This window comes from Aythya ferina (genome assembly GCF_964211825.1).
Source record: "Aythya ferina genome assembly, chromosome: 5".
Taxonomy (NCBI): Eukaryota; Metazoa; Chordata; class Aves; order Anseriformes; family Anatidae; genus Aythya; species Aythya ferina.
Window position 1 is genome coordinate 25003457 of NC_140301.1, and position 16225 is coordinate 25019681.

The window sequence follows — 16225 nt, forward strand, 5'->3', positions numbered from 1 at the left end:
ACATTCATATGAAGGAAACTAGAAATCTCCTTACTGGGATGTGTTATTCCCTAAATCCAGAATTTAATGTTAGGTTAACTACGGAAATAAGGCATAATTCTGTTTTTTGGGGGGTGTTTTGGTGGTGGTGGTGGTTTTGTTTTTGTTTTGTTGGGTTGGGTTTTTATTTGTTTGTTCATTTCAATTTTTGGTTTTGTTTTGTAACAAACAAATCCTGTTAATTTTAATTTTGGTACTACTTGGTTAAACTAACACTATTGCATCTTCTGAAATGAGTTCTGAATTACTACAGCTTCTTCTCATATAATGGCAGTTGGATTAATGAACATTTGATGACTGATTAGGTTGCACGAAGGTTAAACAGTTACCTTTCATTCCTCTCTGAAACTATTCAAGAAAAGACACAGGTGTAGCTGGACAAAATGCGCATCAGTTTTGAATGGTTTAATGAATCAGCCTATCCAGCGATCTCTCAAGTGAGAACCGGTTTCCTAGGCAATTCATATGTACCTGTATCTTTCCTTTCCACCTGAAGGAGGAATCTTTTGGAGAAGATGCATCAGTTCATAACAGATGCATCATGACCATCCTTAAGGGTTCTGTAAACCTGATCTGTTGGTTGAAGTTAAAGTTCAGTTGAAATTGGAGAGAAATGCTGTAACATCACCTGCTAGATGGAGATAGAATGGAGACATGCCTAGATACTTTAAAGTAGTGAATGTGAAAGGTTTTAGATCTTTTCCATGGAGCTTTTTTTGTTTCTGTAAAAAGTAAGAGTGAGATTGGAATAGTTTCTGGGTGTTTTTCCACATCTGTAACAGATGTAAATTTAATTCTGCACACAATCTGACTGAAAGCTTTGAATGTAGCTATGGTTTGTTTGCTGTAATGCATATGTTTCATTAAGTCCTGTAGTCTGTGCTAACTAAATCTGTGAGTGTCTTAAATTGGCCTGTACTGACAGGAAAGAAAAGACACTTTCTCATTTAACAGAATGGCTCCCTAGATTCAGTCAACCATGTCTATTCACCTCAGTGCAAAAGAACACCTTTTTATTGCTCTGAGTTCTGCAGGGACAGCTTAGCAAGGTTTTTTATGGCTCATACATCAATGGTATTGTTAAGCAATTTTTGGTTGCAGTGCCACACTTGCAACTTCATCTTCAAATTAAGCTTCACATTAAAAATGCACAAAGTGTACTTTGTCAGTGGGTTTGCACAGTTATAATTTAGGACACTGTTTAGATATTGAGAATTTTCACTGATAAACAGAAAAAAGCAAGTTCAGTCTTACGTTTTCCCAGGCTGGTTTTGGAGAGTGATGTTTAGGAAAAAGCTATCTTACACACCGAACAAACTTAGTATAAAATGATTCATGTACTCACTGAAACCCTTCAGTCTACCTATTCTACCTGTGTATTCCTCCAAAACAATGGCATCCACTGAGCAGGCTGCAACTTTCACTGCCACTATGTAAACAAAACAACTGCATGTGCATAACATAACATGCAGTTCAAATAGTAATCAGTGGACGCTGCCAGTGACTTGCTGTAAGCAGGTATAAACTCAAATACAGCAATTTACATTTTGTACCTTCTGCAATATGTACCTTCTGGAATGTAATTTCTAGAGTACAAGGAGAAAGCTTGATGCCATTGTTAGCATTTAGCATTAGCTAAAGAAACTTTACTATACATGTGGGAGAGACTGTAGGAAAATGTCATATTTGATACTGATATTAAAATGAAGGTAATTTCACACAGTTGAAAGAGAATAATTTCATTCTTTTTGACTAAGAATAATAAGTCATGACTGTAGTAAATTCCTTTCCCCCCTTTGCTAAATGTCATTATTTTTGTTTGTTTGTTTTGAAATAATAAGTGCAAGTTTCTTAAACTTTTTTTTTCCTTTAAAATTAATTTTAAAATAGTAGCCACGCTTTTCTGAAAACTAAGTTCATGATTAACTCTGTTGTTAATTAATACAATATGTCTGCTCTTGAGACTTTGGTTTATAACCAATAGTCTGAGTAATGAAATCATCAAGTCCTATAGAACAAAAAAAAAGGTCTTTCAGATAAATGTGAAAAGAAAAAATATATAGTGTTCATTTCAGTTACAAACACATCTGTTCTATTAGTTTCTTTTTGAGAAGAGTGTTCTGTTCATATTCATTTGTAGTTGACTCTAAGAATGAATCATATGTGAGCAAAGACTGAATGAGAACATCAAAATGATGCACTTTTTTTTATGTTTTACTGTTTAAAATGGTTTGGCATACGTTACTGTGAAGACTGCTTAAATAATAATTGTCTGATTGTAGGTGGTAGGGGAAGAGGGAATCGTGCTGTGGGCTTATGGATGCATGTTCTATAACAGTATCAATATGATCCAATTGAAAATTGTTTAAAAAGTTGTACTGGTGGGTTGAAAGCCAGTGGTATAACAACTTGACTTGGAGGAAACGTTGGGAGTTGCATTTGTCAAGTAGCTAGGAAAACCGTTCATGCATACCCAGTATCCAAAGCTTCATTGGCAGCCCAAACATAAAGAACTGAAAGGTCATTCTTCTTCTTGCAGTGTGATGGTTTGTTGACATATTTTGACGCACTGGTACAATGCTGAAAGGTTTTGACCTTACTGCAACACTTAGGGACTTAGGGTTTGTTTAGCTATCTAATACTCTTAGATTTTCACACATGTTGGATTTTGCTCTGCTGCTGCTTCTCTCCCTCCTGACTCCATTTGAATTAGTAAATTAATCTTAAATAAACTGTTGATGTAGACAGAAGCGGGGGGGTATGATGATTTTTGCAACTTAGGACTAGGTATAGATGTTTCTATAAAAATAATTTATTTATTTTAGAATCTGCCATACCAACTTGCTCACCTTAAAAGCAATGAGTAAGATAGGTTTGCTTCTAGACAAAAAGAATCAAAATCAGTTAAATAATGCTTCCTACTAGTTTACTGTATTCAGTAGTTTAATTTGTGAAGATGATAAAATTCTGTGTTCTCCTCTCAGATATATATGTACACACACACAGAGGCATACCTCTGCACTTCACAAATATTCTAGATACACTTAGCTTATCTCCAGTGAATCACTGCTTTATTTGTTTAACAACATGAACAGTATCAAACTCAACATGCAGTTTATGCGTGTTTTTTTTTTGTTTGTTTGTTTTGTTTTGTTTTTACTTTATCACAGAAGTAACATCTTTACATTTTACTGGTCATCACCTCATTCAATAAGGTGACTGAATAACAGACCATGAAGATGTCTTCCATCAAGACCACACCTCATGCCTAGCATTGCTATAACATTAATTGTTGTGCTGATTATTTTAGACTATTTTGTATCAAAACGCCTTTTGTCAAAACAGACCATACTGTATACAGATTAGTGTATATTAAAAAGTAGTAAATGAGGCACTATAAAGCTTTATTTAAATTATTTTTCGCCTTATATTTTTCTGTACTGTCTTAAATATTATGTCACAGGAGACTTGTGTAGTGCAGATAGAGCATTTTCAGCTTCCATCCACATTACTGCAAGGCTTCAGCTCCAATTTTCATGGTATTTCTCATTCAGATTAGACAAGCATCTAAGTTTATGTACGATAAGAGCTGACAGCATAGATCCTGCTCTGCTTGCCAAAGGCCTGGTTGCAGACACTCCACTATGTCAAAGAATGTCAACCCCCCACAGACATTACCTTTCAGAATTCCTTGTAATTTTTAATTGACATTTACATCTGACATTTTCAATGTATTTCTTAGTGTTGAGTCTTTATCTATCTAGTAATAGTTAAAAACCAAAGCAAAGCAAAAAGAATCCCTTCCTGTAAACTATGATATCATATATTTTGTTTATTTAACAAGGTCAAGTTGTTAGGCTGAAACTCAAGAATGACCAACTCCCCCTCACTTTATGTAACTCTGTGTTTGCTAGTCTAATCCATTTCAAATGATAATTGAGGAGGGAAGTAGGAATATAAAGTGAAATTTAACTCTTAATGAATGAAACACAAGTTTATTATTACTATACATCATGAACAAAAAAGGATACAGAGATTTTCAGTATTTTTTTAAGAATTTCTATAGAGATTTCCCTTTGAGTCTGGTGCTTGAATATAGAAAATGGTGTCTTCGCACCTGTATTCATGTTACATGTACATGCAAACAGCATAATATTGTGAACAAAATGAAGCTGGCAAGTATGTAATTTAGCTGTATGTTGCAAAGGCTGTTGTGCGTCCTTCCCTTCAGAAATCTCAAGTTTTCATGTGGTTTAAAATAATAGAAAACAAATAAAGTAGTGTGAGTACAATTATCTATCTGGGAGAAGTTAAAATGAAGGACTACAGTTGATCATAAATGTCACAAAGCAAAGAAATAGAAGGAGTGTTTTGTCACAAATAATGCTGCTTTTCTTCTAATTAGTTAATTTACATTTTACAAATTAAGGGCAAGATTCAGACAGAAGATAATCTAGTAGCATATCACAGCTGTACTGACCTGTATTTGTATATGCCAAATTTAAGTTAATTAGAAATGTAGATGCTGTTTGTTTTATCTGTCAAAAAGCTCATCTTAAAAAAAATCTAGACACACTTTTTCCCCCAACATTTATCATCTAAATAATAGTCTTGCCAAGATGGCAGCCTCATAATAAACTCTTTTCAGTGGAGTGATGGGTAATGAAGCTTGCTTGTGAAGGCAGCGAAAAATGTTGTCTAGCCAAATGTGTGAATATGATGGCTAGAGAATCAGTGGACTTTCTCAGTCATCAATCTTTTTAGTAGCCTCTTACACATCTGAATATTTTGATAGATGATCTAATAATTGAGTTATCTATCTTTCTAACTATCAGAGTTGCATAAAAATTATTCTCACATGCTATTGAATATTAAATATATTGGGCATCCAGTAAATTTTTCAAAAAAAGGTCCAAGAGGTGGAGGAATTTAGTTATGTCTTAAGCACACTTTAAAATATTGAATGATAAACTACTATATCTAGAGTCCAAAGCTATTTGTACTAATGTAAGAAAAAAGTAAATATTGTCAATAGCTGATTACAAATAGGTTTCACAGTAAATAAAGCACATAAAAACAAGACTGTTGAGGTTAGTGCACAATCTGAGAGAAATCTCATAAAATGAGTAGATTCAATAGTCTCTGGCTGGTTAATGGGCAACATTCACATTTACACACAGCTTCACAAATTTCTTGTGTCTAGGAAATCTTGGCATACAGTTTCACTGCGAAGTCCCAAATTACCTTTCAGCCTCTTTGAGAGTAGTCTCAATATATAATATGTCTCAATATATACTGAGGAGTATGTATTGAAATTGCCCACATTTTGTTTATTCTGTGAGATTGTACAGTGCAAATCTGTGTTTCCAGGGTACAAGAATCTGCTTTCCCAGGACAGATATCTTGTGTTAAAGGAGACACGGTATATGGGTAAGTTGCATTAAGCACACCATCAGGTGTGTCTTACTAGGGCTTCTGAGTAGCAGAGCAAAATGATTGTTGGTGTTGGTCTGTTTTTTTAAACACTACGGTTCAAACAGTCATTTGTATAATTCTTGATTTCAAATACATTTCTGCTCAAAGGTTTGGGTAAAAATCATTTTAACAATAAGAAAATCATTTTTAACAAAAAGAAAATCATCATTTTTGGATGGAGAATATTTTCATTTCAAATATTCCTTTTCCCTCTCAGTGTCACCAGTTTGATTTACATTCCTTCTTGTAAATTCTGAAAAATTGTATGTGGGGGGAACTCATCTTCTTAAAAAAAAAAAAAAAAAAAAACAGTCTAGATTGTATGTTTGTTTTGGTTAAGTACTTTATTTGTAAGTTTCTTAATTACAATAAGGTAAAAACAAGTATGTTTATGAATAGTTCTCCAGTCAGCAAAGTGAGTTTTCTTTCTTTGTTCAGAACAGGAGTGACCAGGGTATTTCTCTGTGGATACCAAAAAGTTATTCACTCATTGTAGAATTGTAATGGAAAAGGCATGAGAGAGAACTGCTTAAAAGGGAAAAAGAAAGATTGATCTCAAGGAGCTGCATGACCATTGTTTGACAAGTACTTTGTGAAAGTATCATTGGACATTGCCAGTGCCTAAGGATCTACAAGTTGAATAAAGACTTGTCTGTCTTACTGTCAGCAGCTGTGACTCTCATGCTTAGTAAGCAAAGTTTTTGATGCTCGAGAGTTCTTGTTAAATGTGCATTAGTGGTTTGATACATGTTGGGTAAACGTAAAGCAAGGCACTGAAATAAGATGACTTCAGTATCAAAAATGTAAGACCTCACAATAAAAATGTGGGTCTGAAGCTCCATGCTTATCTTGCAGTACTGCATACCTCATGAACACTCCACATTTTTGTTTTCAGCAAAGGTTAAATTAATTTTATGGAATTTTAAATGGCATAAGCATAATTTCACATAAGCATAATTGCACGTAATTTTAACCTAGAAATAAAATATTAGAAAACAAATTACAAGAAAAGGTAAAATTATTCAGTATTGTTACTTGTGGAGTTTTAATATAAAAAAGCTAAAATTACATCTGAATATATAAATTAATAAGCAATTAACTGGACTTGATTAATGTCAATGTTTGGTTTTATTTATTATATGTGACAACTTCTGACATTAAGTAAATTGGCAGTTATTCTAGTCAGTATTTGTAGCATGGCTACATGAGAACATACCAAGAACATACCAAGCTCTGACATATACACAATACAAACTTGTGTACATATTTGTATGTGTAATTTTAGAATGTTTGCATTTTAATTTGGGAAAGGGATCTTCATTTTCCTTCTCTAATCAAAATAGCAAGAGTCTGTGTTCCTTCTGGTTTGTCATCTGATTAGCATGCTCTCATCCATCACTAGTCTTTGATATGAACATCAAGAAATCATGTCTTTTTGTTTTAAATGATAAATATGCCTTTGTCATGATTACTTACAGACATTCCAAGATTTACATCTGAATTGTCAAAGTGTAACTGCACAGCTTCTCTGATGTGTGACATTATTAGTGAAATAAAGAACTTTTTAATTTGTCATGGATAGGCCTTAGATATTGAAGTTACAAGGCTGTGTTAGGTGTGATGCTGGAAAAAACATCTTCCTTCCTCTAGTGTTTTTCTAAGATTTGTTGTTTATCATTGAGAAACAATCAGCTGCACAAGAGCCTTTGCAGACATCCTTATTTGCGGGGTCCAAGCCTGTCTCTTCAGGTTTCATTATTTAGGTCTGATGTCTAGTTAGCTCATATCAAAACTAATACCATCTGAAGTACCAGGCTTCCAGTGGTCATACAACCAACATGTAAATTTCTTCAGTCTGACTAATATTATTAAAGACAGTATCTCTTTAAACTTGAGCTTTGTTTTGGTGTCTATATCAATTATATATTCTAAGTGCATTTCCTTGAATGTTTCATTGCTTGTTTCTATAGACAAAGTACATCTGAATTAAATGATATCCTGCACATTTTTAAATAAAAATAGTGAGAATGCAGGCATTTTGTCTAACCTATTAACATTCTTGCTATGTACTGATGCTACTAAGACAAAATGCTACTGTATTGCTGTCCTCTCATTGTTAATACAGTACAGTAAATTAAAATGTTTTTGAAGGTAGACACCTAGATGGATTTTTTTATCAACTATTTTATCACTTATTTGTAGGAAAAATGGTATATGTCATACAAATATGTAATTTAATTTTAGTTCCTATGGAAAATAAGTGTTCCTTGAAATCTTTGGGCTCACTTAAGCATGGTAAAATATTATTTCCTGCATTTCTTTTTTGCTTTTGCATTTATTTTGTTCTGAGCGCATTGTGGTCCAATTCATTTTGTGGTATAGTACTGAAATTGAATCTTTGAAATTTACAATTTCAAGATATTGCAATTTATAACCTTTGAAATTTACAAGATAGTTCAGACAAGAGTTCCGTGAGGAATCCCACAAAATGATTTAAGGGCCCATGATCATGATCAGCTTATAAATGCAATACTTTGTAATAGAATATATATGGTATACTGTAATATTTAGTTGGTTTTTATTATTTTATTGATCTCTACCTCAGAGATGTTGATCACAACATTTTTGATTTAATCAAGAGTATCAGTCTGAACCCAAATTCATTTGAATAATAAAATAATGTAAAATTCATCTTTTTTTTGTAAATTTCTGACTATTTCTCTCTGTATTTGGAATGTACTGTTTAGCTGATTTTAAAATAGTGAATAGTATATACATGTATATTTCAGGCTCTCTGTAGAAGAGTAATTTTGAAAGTATATTCTCATTTATTTGTTTCAAAAGGAGAAATACTTTATATCCTTTGCAACACAGCTCAGTACATTGAGTGGGATTTTGTGACATACAAAGGATGCATGTGAGTTTTTGAGACACTGAAGCTGTAACCCAACTTGAAGAAGACAATGATGGCAGTGAGCTTCTGTACAGAGTTAATCAGCTGCAGAATTTGTAAACTGCGTATGTGTCAAAGTTGAAAATGTTAGCACTCTGATAGAAGCTTGAAAAGGTTAGACCTGATAAAAGCCATCAGCAGTTAAAGAAAGTGATTTATGGGAATGTAATGACACAAAATGCCTCATTTATCACTCATATATAGATAGGTTAAGGTTTCTGTGTCATACTTTAAAAACTTGACCACTTAGGATTGTCAAAATAGGTACTTAATTGCCCATCATACATTTCAGTTTGAATTTCCTTTGCTTGAGTTTTGGTGATTTTACTGTTGTGCTTCTCATATGGTTCTTTTTAAAGTCATTCATATTTCATATTTATTTAATATTTGTTTCAAATGGTATGCTCAGTGCTCTGTTAGAACTTTTATTAGGTAAAGCTGTTGATTTGAGTACTATCCAAATCTTTTGTTGATTTACAATTTCATTCAGCCTAACTGTAGGCAAAATGACTGAAGGTTTCATTTTCTTTAGTTTTATACCACTAATTCTCATCAAGAGTTTACAGCTTTCTAATTCAATCCGTACATTTCCTCTCCAAATTGAAATATGAGATTTAAAAGTGAGATCCATCAATTGGTTTCCAGTTCCAGTCACTTAAGTTACTGTTTAACTCCATATAAATTAAATCTAATCCAAAACTACCAGTACTGTTAAATGATCCTAAAACAAAATAAGAATGGTAGGAAAAATGCACAGTAGTGTGTTATACTTTTCCTGATTTCATTTGAGGATAACAGCAAGCAAGTCCCATAGGTTTGAGACTGATTTTTTTTTTTATTTTTAACTGTCCACAGTTTTTATCATAATGCTGAACAAAATAAATACAAATATGGGTAAACGCTCACTGAGGAATTATTTTTAAGAACACGTTTATAAAAATAAAGCAACTACTTCAAAGACATTGCATAAATGTTAAGATACAGGTTCAACTGCAGAAAGAAAAATTGTGGTAATAAAGTTTGGAATGATTTCTTTCTCTTCAGCTACTTACCTTTTTAAAAACTATTTAATCCTCTTATTTCTTGATTTTATACAGAAAAGTCTGAACAGAATAATTTTAATTTTTAATATCAAAAAACCTTACCTTTTTGCTAGCTTTCACAATTTACGGCCCCGGTTGTATTGCATTCTGTTTGTTCAGCGATGACCTTCCAGGTTCGATTTAAAAAGAAGTCAGAAGCATTTGTCATGTGTGCTCGATCTTGTCCAGAGGTACCTATTGTAATTATAAAGGACTAATAAGGTTGTTTATAATATAACAATCTGACATCTCTAGAAAATCTTCTGGAGAGCAACTTTTTTTTTTTCATGTCTATTTTAAGGAAAAAAAAATCTGTAATCTTCTTGCTTTATGCTTCACTGTGTCATTTTTACATTTAGTTGAGAAAGTATAAAGAACTTCTACCTCCAAAAACATGACTTAGTTTTAAAAGATGAGCTGTAAGATTTGCTCGTTAGTAACACCTTTCGGAAAAACTCAGTAAAAATATAGCTATAATACAGATGCATCCTATATTTAATTGGTGCATATAGAATTGATGATGATGTACTTGGAAACACAGAATTGCTTTCACAATGTTAAAAAAAACTACTTATTAACATGTCTGTCACAAAAACATGTGATGCATGAACATAGAGAACTATTTCTTAGAAAAAAATCCAAATTATAAAATCTTGTTTATTCTAGTTTAAGTGTTTATAAAGTACTGGTATAAGTAGGTGTTATTGTAGTGGTATTTTACATTATATATCAAGATTTTTACAATCAACTTGTGATTTTTCCCTTCATACGTCTTTGTCTTGTTTCCTTTCTGCCCTCTCCTCATCCATCTCAGCAGCATCCAGCAGTACTACTTTTTTATAGGCTTATATATGTAGACCAAAACATACTAAAACCAATGGAATCTGAATGCTTGACAGAAATGTTTACCTCTCTCGTAGGGTATGTAACAACAGGCTATTGTTAGGCTACCATACATCATTTAAATACCCTTAGACAGCAAAAGCAAAATCTTGACAATTCAGTAATCTCATCATGTGATTTCAAGAAGGCTTTTTTTCATATCTACAATTGAAACAAATTTATGTTGTATGTATTTATGGTTGTTAAACTCAAAATTGTCTCATTTCATTAATTTTTAACATTGTGCTCTCTTAATGACTATGAAGAAATGTATTAAAATGCCTTAATTATAGGGCTAGAAGAAGAGAAAGCACAAGTCTTTTTAGCATATGATCTTTCAATTGTTCACTAAAGGATAAAGAGGGCATTCAAGCATGGTTTAGATAACTGTCAGCAATAATAAAATGCAAGGTAGTTTGTAGAGCCTTTAAAGACCTTTTGGGTAATAGATTTAATTAAAAAACAATAAAATGGACTTTCATCTGAAAGAAATCCAAAATGTTATAAAAATTCAGAATCTCATGGTATTAAGAATAAGGATGAGGAAAAGTAGCAGTGATAACATTCTGCAGTCCACGCAGCAGTGATAGCTTTATCTTTTGCATGTAGATATATGTCCTTTAACACACTACCATATTAAAGCGTACTTCACATTTTCTTAGCTGAGTGATTTTCCCTGTTCTGTTGGTTGTTGGTTTTTTTGTTTGTTTGTTTTTTTGTTTGATAGTTGTTTGTTTTTTTTAGTTTGCTGTGCTTTTAAAAATGTTTATTGTTTTTGATGGGTTATTGGTTTGTGTTTTTTTTGTTGTTGTTGTTTTTTAAATGAATGGTTAGAAACGAATGTTGAATTATTAGCTTCTAAATGTAAAATTGTATTATTACAATTACCCACAGAATAGTATAAATGACATAGTGCTAGCAGTCTGACTACTTGTAAGAATCAGTAGGTTCCTACTAGTCAAAATTGTGTGTTATATACCATGAAAAAATGTTTCAAAGAACATTTCCAGTTTCTGTTTCTTTCTTCCCATTGTATTTGCCATTAGTGTTGTTGGCTGTGCATTATGTTGAAAAGTTTATTTAAGCACTTGTTCTGCACTATTGAATTATACCACTTTTGGCAAACTAGGAGAACTTAGTTTGCATGTGATAAATGTGATAAGCAGTGGTTTATAAACAGCATTGACTGCTGTCTGTAGACTAGTTTTGCTCCCTTGCTTAGCCTGAAGAGGGTTTTTTTATTTTTTTTTTCTCTCACCCTGGTGCACACACATCAAGAGCATTGACCTATATTGGTCTGTCCTTGCCAAGTACCAAATGAATCGACACAGAAGTTGTCTTTGTGTAGTAGAGTATTTTTTTACAGATGAAACAACTTAACCAAAGTGCTTTTTCAGCAAATGCTAAAATTCTGTCAATTTGTAGTTGTAATTGCTGGCCCAAGAGCATTATAAAATAATGTTCATAATGAAAATATTGCTACAATATTTAGGGTCTTGTTTTGTCTTCTAGAAAATAAAGTTTGGATCATTAATTCATGTAAGTGTTGAATTTGTCTCTGACTGATAGATCATAGAAATGGAAAATCATCCCTGTTCTTGGAGTTGAGGATTTGTCTTTTAAGAAAAGTAAAGGTTTATTTTCTGCTTGTACACGTGAACTTGCAGAAGAAAATGCTACCTTTAAAAACACCATCCTAGAGTAGATACCTTGAGCTGGAGCACAAATTTTGCTAGGCTTCCTGAAGCTTTAGGACTCCAAACTACCTAAACTACAAGAGCATTACAGGGCACGTGCACGGTTAGGTTTGGCAATCTTTCTGTATATGGTGTGCAGTTTTTGAGGAAGAAATGCTTCACATCATTCTGTCACCAAACTCCCTTCTGTTGTCTGTTGTGTCTGTTTCTTCCCACTCGTTGCTCATGGTACGGTAGGGCCATGGTAGGTGTGATAATGTTTCTGTAGCAGGTACTGTACAATCTAGTATTCTTCAGCCTGCAGCTCGTGGCTTCTGCAGAATCATTACAGTTTTGATCACTTCTGTTGGACTTGTAGAAGCTGAAGTCAAACTTTGAGTCTGCTTGCATTTCCTTTTCTTACTAGTAAATAGTTGCTGCTCGCTAGTCTTTTGTGTGGTTGGATTTTTATGACTATTTGCTATTAGAGTTGTGATGTGTTGTACCAGAGATGACTGATTTTCAGTAAACCTTGGTAAACACACTAAGCTGTCATTGAGTAAAAATTACTACAGTACAGTATGTTAATTTTGCCACAATAATTTTTACTTCTTCACTTGTAATGAAGTAGGTTTTAAAATGTTTTCTCTTTTGTTAAAAGTCACATTTCCTGGCTCTAAATAACTCTCCTTACTGATGATGATCTTTTATAAATTCCTTTATTAGAAGTATTATTATCAGTAGTTGTTTGGTACTACTTCTTCAAATTACAACATTCAAGAGACAAGTATGTAAATGTGTTATCAGAGGAATGAAGGCTTAATTTGACTTCTTGAATGGCAGACCACAGGACCTTGTGTATTTGCATAGTAGTTAGTACATCAAATTGATAAGGTGTTTTCTTAAAACTCAGGATAAAAGGCACTATAGATATGGATGTATGAATATGCTCTGTTACGAAAAAATCTTCTTGTAGCAAGCATGTAAACCTAAGCACAGATCTTCTCATAACTTTCATTTTCTTATCACCATTTATAATGTGTCAAGGAAATAAAAAAGAATCTAAGAGTACTGTCTGTACTTTGGCATAAAATGTTACGAAAATAACATAAAGTTCCAGATGTGCTTTGTCTTGTATTAAGAAGATAAAGGATAGGATTCTAGGAAAAATACAAATCATGTCAAACTACTCAAATCATTCTGCTCTGCAAAATGTCTGGGGGAACAAGTTCAGAGAGAACAGTCTGTGTATTCACTGTTAAGGAAAAGACTTTCCCGGTTGTAAAAGTACACTGTACTGTCTGTCCTACACTTTTCTGGCCCTTCCCTCTAAAATAATCACATGGAGCTCTGAAAATTAATACCCTTGACTGTGGATTTTTTTATTATTGTTTAATTTCCACAAGACAGGGATGTGATATCAGTAAGCTCCCCCTAGCCTGCTCTGCATCTGCCCCTCTCCCTGTCTTCAACAGACCACCAAATTAGGTGTGTAATTGGCAGGGTGGGAGAATCCACTTCATGTGCACATCTCTGGGAAACGTCTGGATTGTAAGATAGATCTTATCTCAGGATTTATATATGTACACTCAGATACACATATATGTGTCTGAGTTACAAAAATGTGACTATTAAAATATAAACATAACACTGTGTAGTCATCATAGTCCTTTTAGGAATATCAGTAACACAATAGTTCAAAATTGTGCTTTGTTTTTGACAAATATTTCTTCTATCTTTTCTATAATACCTTGATTTTGCTATGATACACGCTAGTGAGTGGGTCTGAACTGAAACTAGTAGAAAACGAATTTTAACAGTGGAAAATATTAAAATTTTTTGGTTAATTGCAAATAGGCTGAAAAAGCTGTTGACATCATGGGATATTGTTGTACCTATGGAGAAACACACTGCACTGCATGAGTCTTTTCCATGACATGAAGGAATTTATGTGTAGAACATTCCTTTCAGTAGCTCACACTGTATGTTTTAGAGTATTAATTACCTAGTCAGATTTTATTAGAGCCCATTGAGTTTTGCATAATTAAAATTGTAGCAACAGCAAAATGGTAGGTGAAGTGAAATGCAGGATCTTTGTATTTGCCAAATGTTCTTCTCGGTTTTCAAAGAGGGAGTGGAGAGGTGGGAGAAACTTAAAAGTCAAGTCTGTCTCTTAGGGAAAAAAAAAAAAAAAAAGAGGTAAGTGTTTATTTACTTTTGTATAAAGTATTAGAGTTAAGCATAACAAGTTTTTTTTCCAGTTATGTTGTTCTCGCATAGCAACAATAATATTTTGTGTAGTTTCTGGAGTAGTTATTCATTTTAAAATGCAAAGCTGAAGAATTATAATGATAACTGTAGACTTGTTTCTGTATACCTGCAAGTTTAAGGTTTCAGAAGAAGTCTAAGAAAAGTCATCTATTGTCTGAATGGTATCAAATGCAGATAACTGAATAATCTTATTCATTTTATATTGAAATATTCTTGTGGCTGTCATGGAACAAATGCATCAAAAATATGTTATCTTTTACACAGGATCAGTCTATTTTGTAGAGGTTTTGTTTCTGAAGTCAGTGGAAAAATTTGCACTGTTCTCAGAGCAAGTAAGAATAAAACTGCCATCATTACAAATAAGACCTTTGTAATACTTTTTAATAACTTGCAGATCGTCCAATGAAATACCCCAAAAATGATGAGTGGACTGGAGCATCAGATATAGGAGGAAAGTGTGAGTTCAGACTGTTTAGCTGAGAAGAGCAGTGGGATCTTATCTATGTATATAAATAGCTGATGGGAGGGAGTAAAAAATATGGAACCAGACTCTTGTCAGTGCTGTCCAGTGACAGGTCAAATGGCAGTGTGTACAAAATATAGGAAATCCTATTTCAACATATTGTGAGAGCTGTCACTGGAGCAGGTTGTCCAGAGAGATTGTGAAGCCTCCATCCCTAGAGATACTCATAACCTGACTGGACAAAGCCCTGAGCAACCTGCTCTAGTTCACTGTGGTTTGAGCAGGACTGGAGAATCCCCAGAGGTCCCTTTCAACCTCAGCTATCCAGTAATGGTATGATTTTATTTGTCAATATTTTTATCTGGATAACTTCTTAAAAATAAGAAAGAGGAAGCAATGTTGAATGCAATGTGCTGCCACTACATTTATTGTCAGCTTTCCTGGACTAGGAAATCCTTCCTTCAATTTTCAGGGTGAGAGAGAAAAACAGGCTGATGAAAATGAGGAAAGAAATTCTATCTACCTGTTAATGTTCTTTTGTGAACTAATGATAAGTGCTAAGCATCAATATAATGTCAAAAATTAAAGTAATAGTTTAAACAGTAAGAAAATTGTAAAGGAATAAGTGAAGGGAAGTAGTAACAATTAGGTTTTCTGATCCTGTTGGCCTGGAGTTTGGGGATCAGTTCACAGAAGAGTACACAAATGTAGATTTACCAAGTTAGCAGTAACTGCCGACAGATCCTAATATGTTAAAGGTTGTAATCTTTTGAAAGAAGTTGGTTGGCTTTCCTGTTGGCCGTCCTATAAACTTTAACCTCCAACCTTCCCCGGCATGTATCACTGCAAATAAAACTGCTGAGGTTTGACAAGAGGATATAAAGTCAGTAGGCCATCGCACAGAGATCTCTACATGATTTTCTTTAACCTTAAGCTTAAATGAGCACTGCTTTAAGTCAGGATTTTTAATAAGAAGTCATAAACACTCACCCGTATTGCTTTAGTTTTAATAATTACTGTTTTAACAGAGAAGAGAAGAAATATACATTGTAAATTGTGTTTGACAACTGGAATTTGGTGGCTTTGTTACTGGTTGTCCTTGACCATTGCATAAATTGCTGTTCTCAATTTTAATGTATACTTTTTCATACAAGCTGCATATGATATTGATATAAACATGGCATTTGTGTATAGTGCTATAAATGAATTTTTAGCTCTTGATTAAGACAAACCAGATGACAAAAATAACTTGTATGTTTGTATTTACTAACATCAGAATAATAATCCTTGAAGCTGTAGACATCTATGATGATTTTAGGCTTTTCTTTCTCTCTAATTTTTCATTAAATTTTCACGTGATACCTTTTAACAAACTCTGCAGGCC

General features: G+C 33.3%; 1 protein-coding gene across 11 annotated transcripts in view; it reads left to right on the forward strand.

Moving 5' to 3' along the window:
• Positions 1–16225, forward strand: part of CDIN1 (CDAN1 interacting nuclease 1) — a 137180-nt gene that overhangs the window by 65711 nt on the left and 55244 nt on the right. For 5 of the 11 annotated variants that reach the window (XR_014693421.1, XM_084520511.1, XM_084520508.1 and 2 more), the window contains one exon: positions 5410–5469. The exons of 4 other annotated variants lie outside the window; for them this stretch is intronic. Coding sequence is in view for 6 of the 7 variants with exons in the window: in XM_084520511.1 (XP_084376637.1) it covers positions 5410–5469 (60 nt within the window). In the remaining variant the exon portion in view is untranslated. Of the gene's footprint in view, positions 1–5409; positions 5470–5952; positions 6350–16225 lie in introns of those variants that run through there. 2 more of the 11 variants (XM_084520505.1, XM_084520512.1) reach the window with 2 other exon arrangements.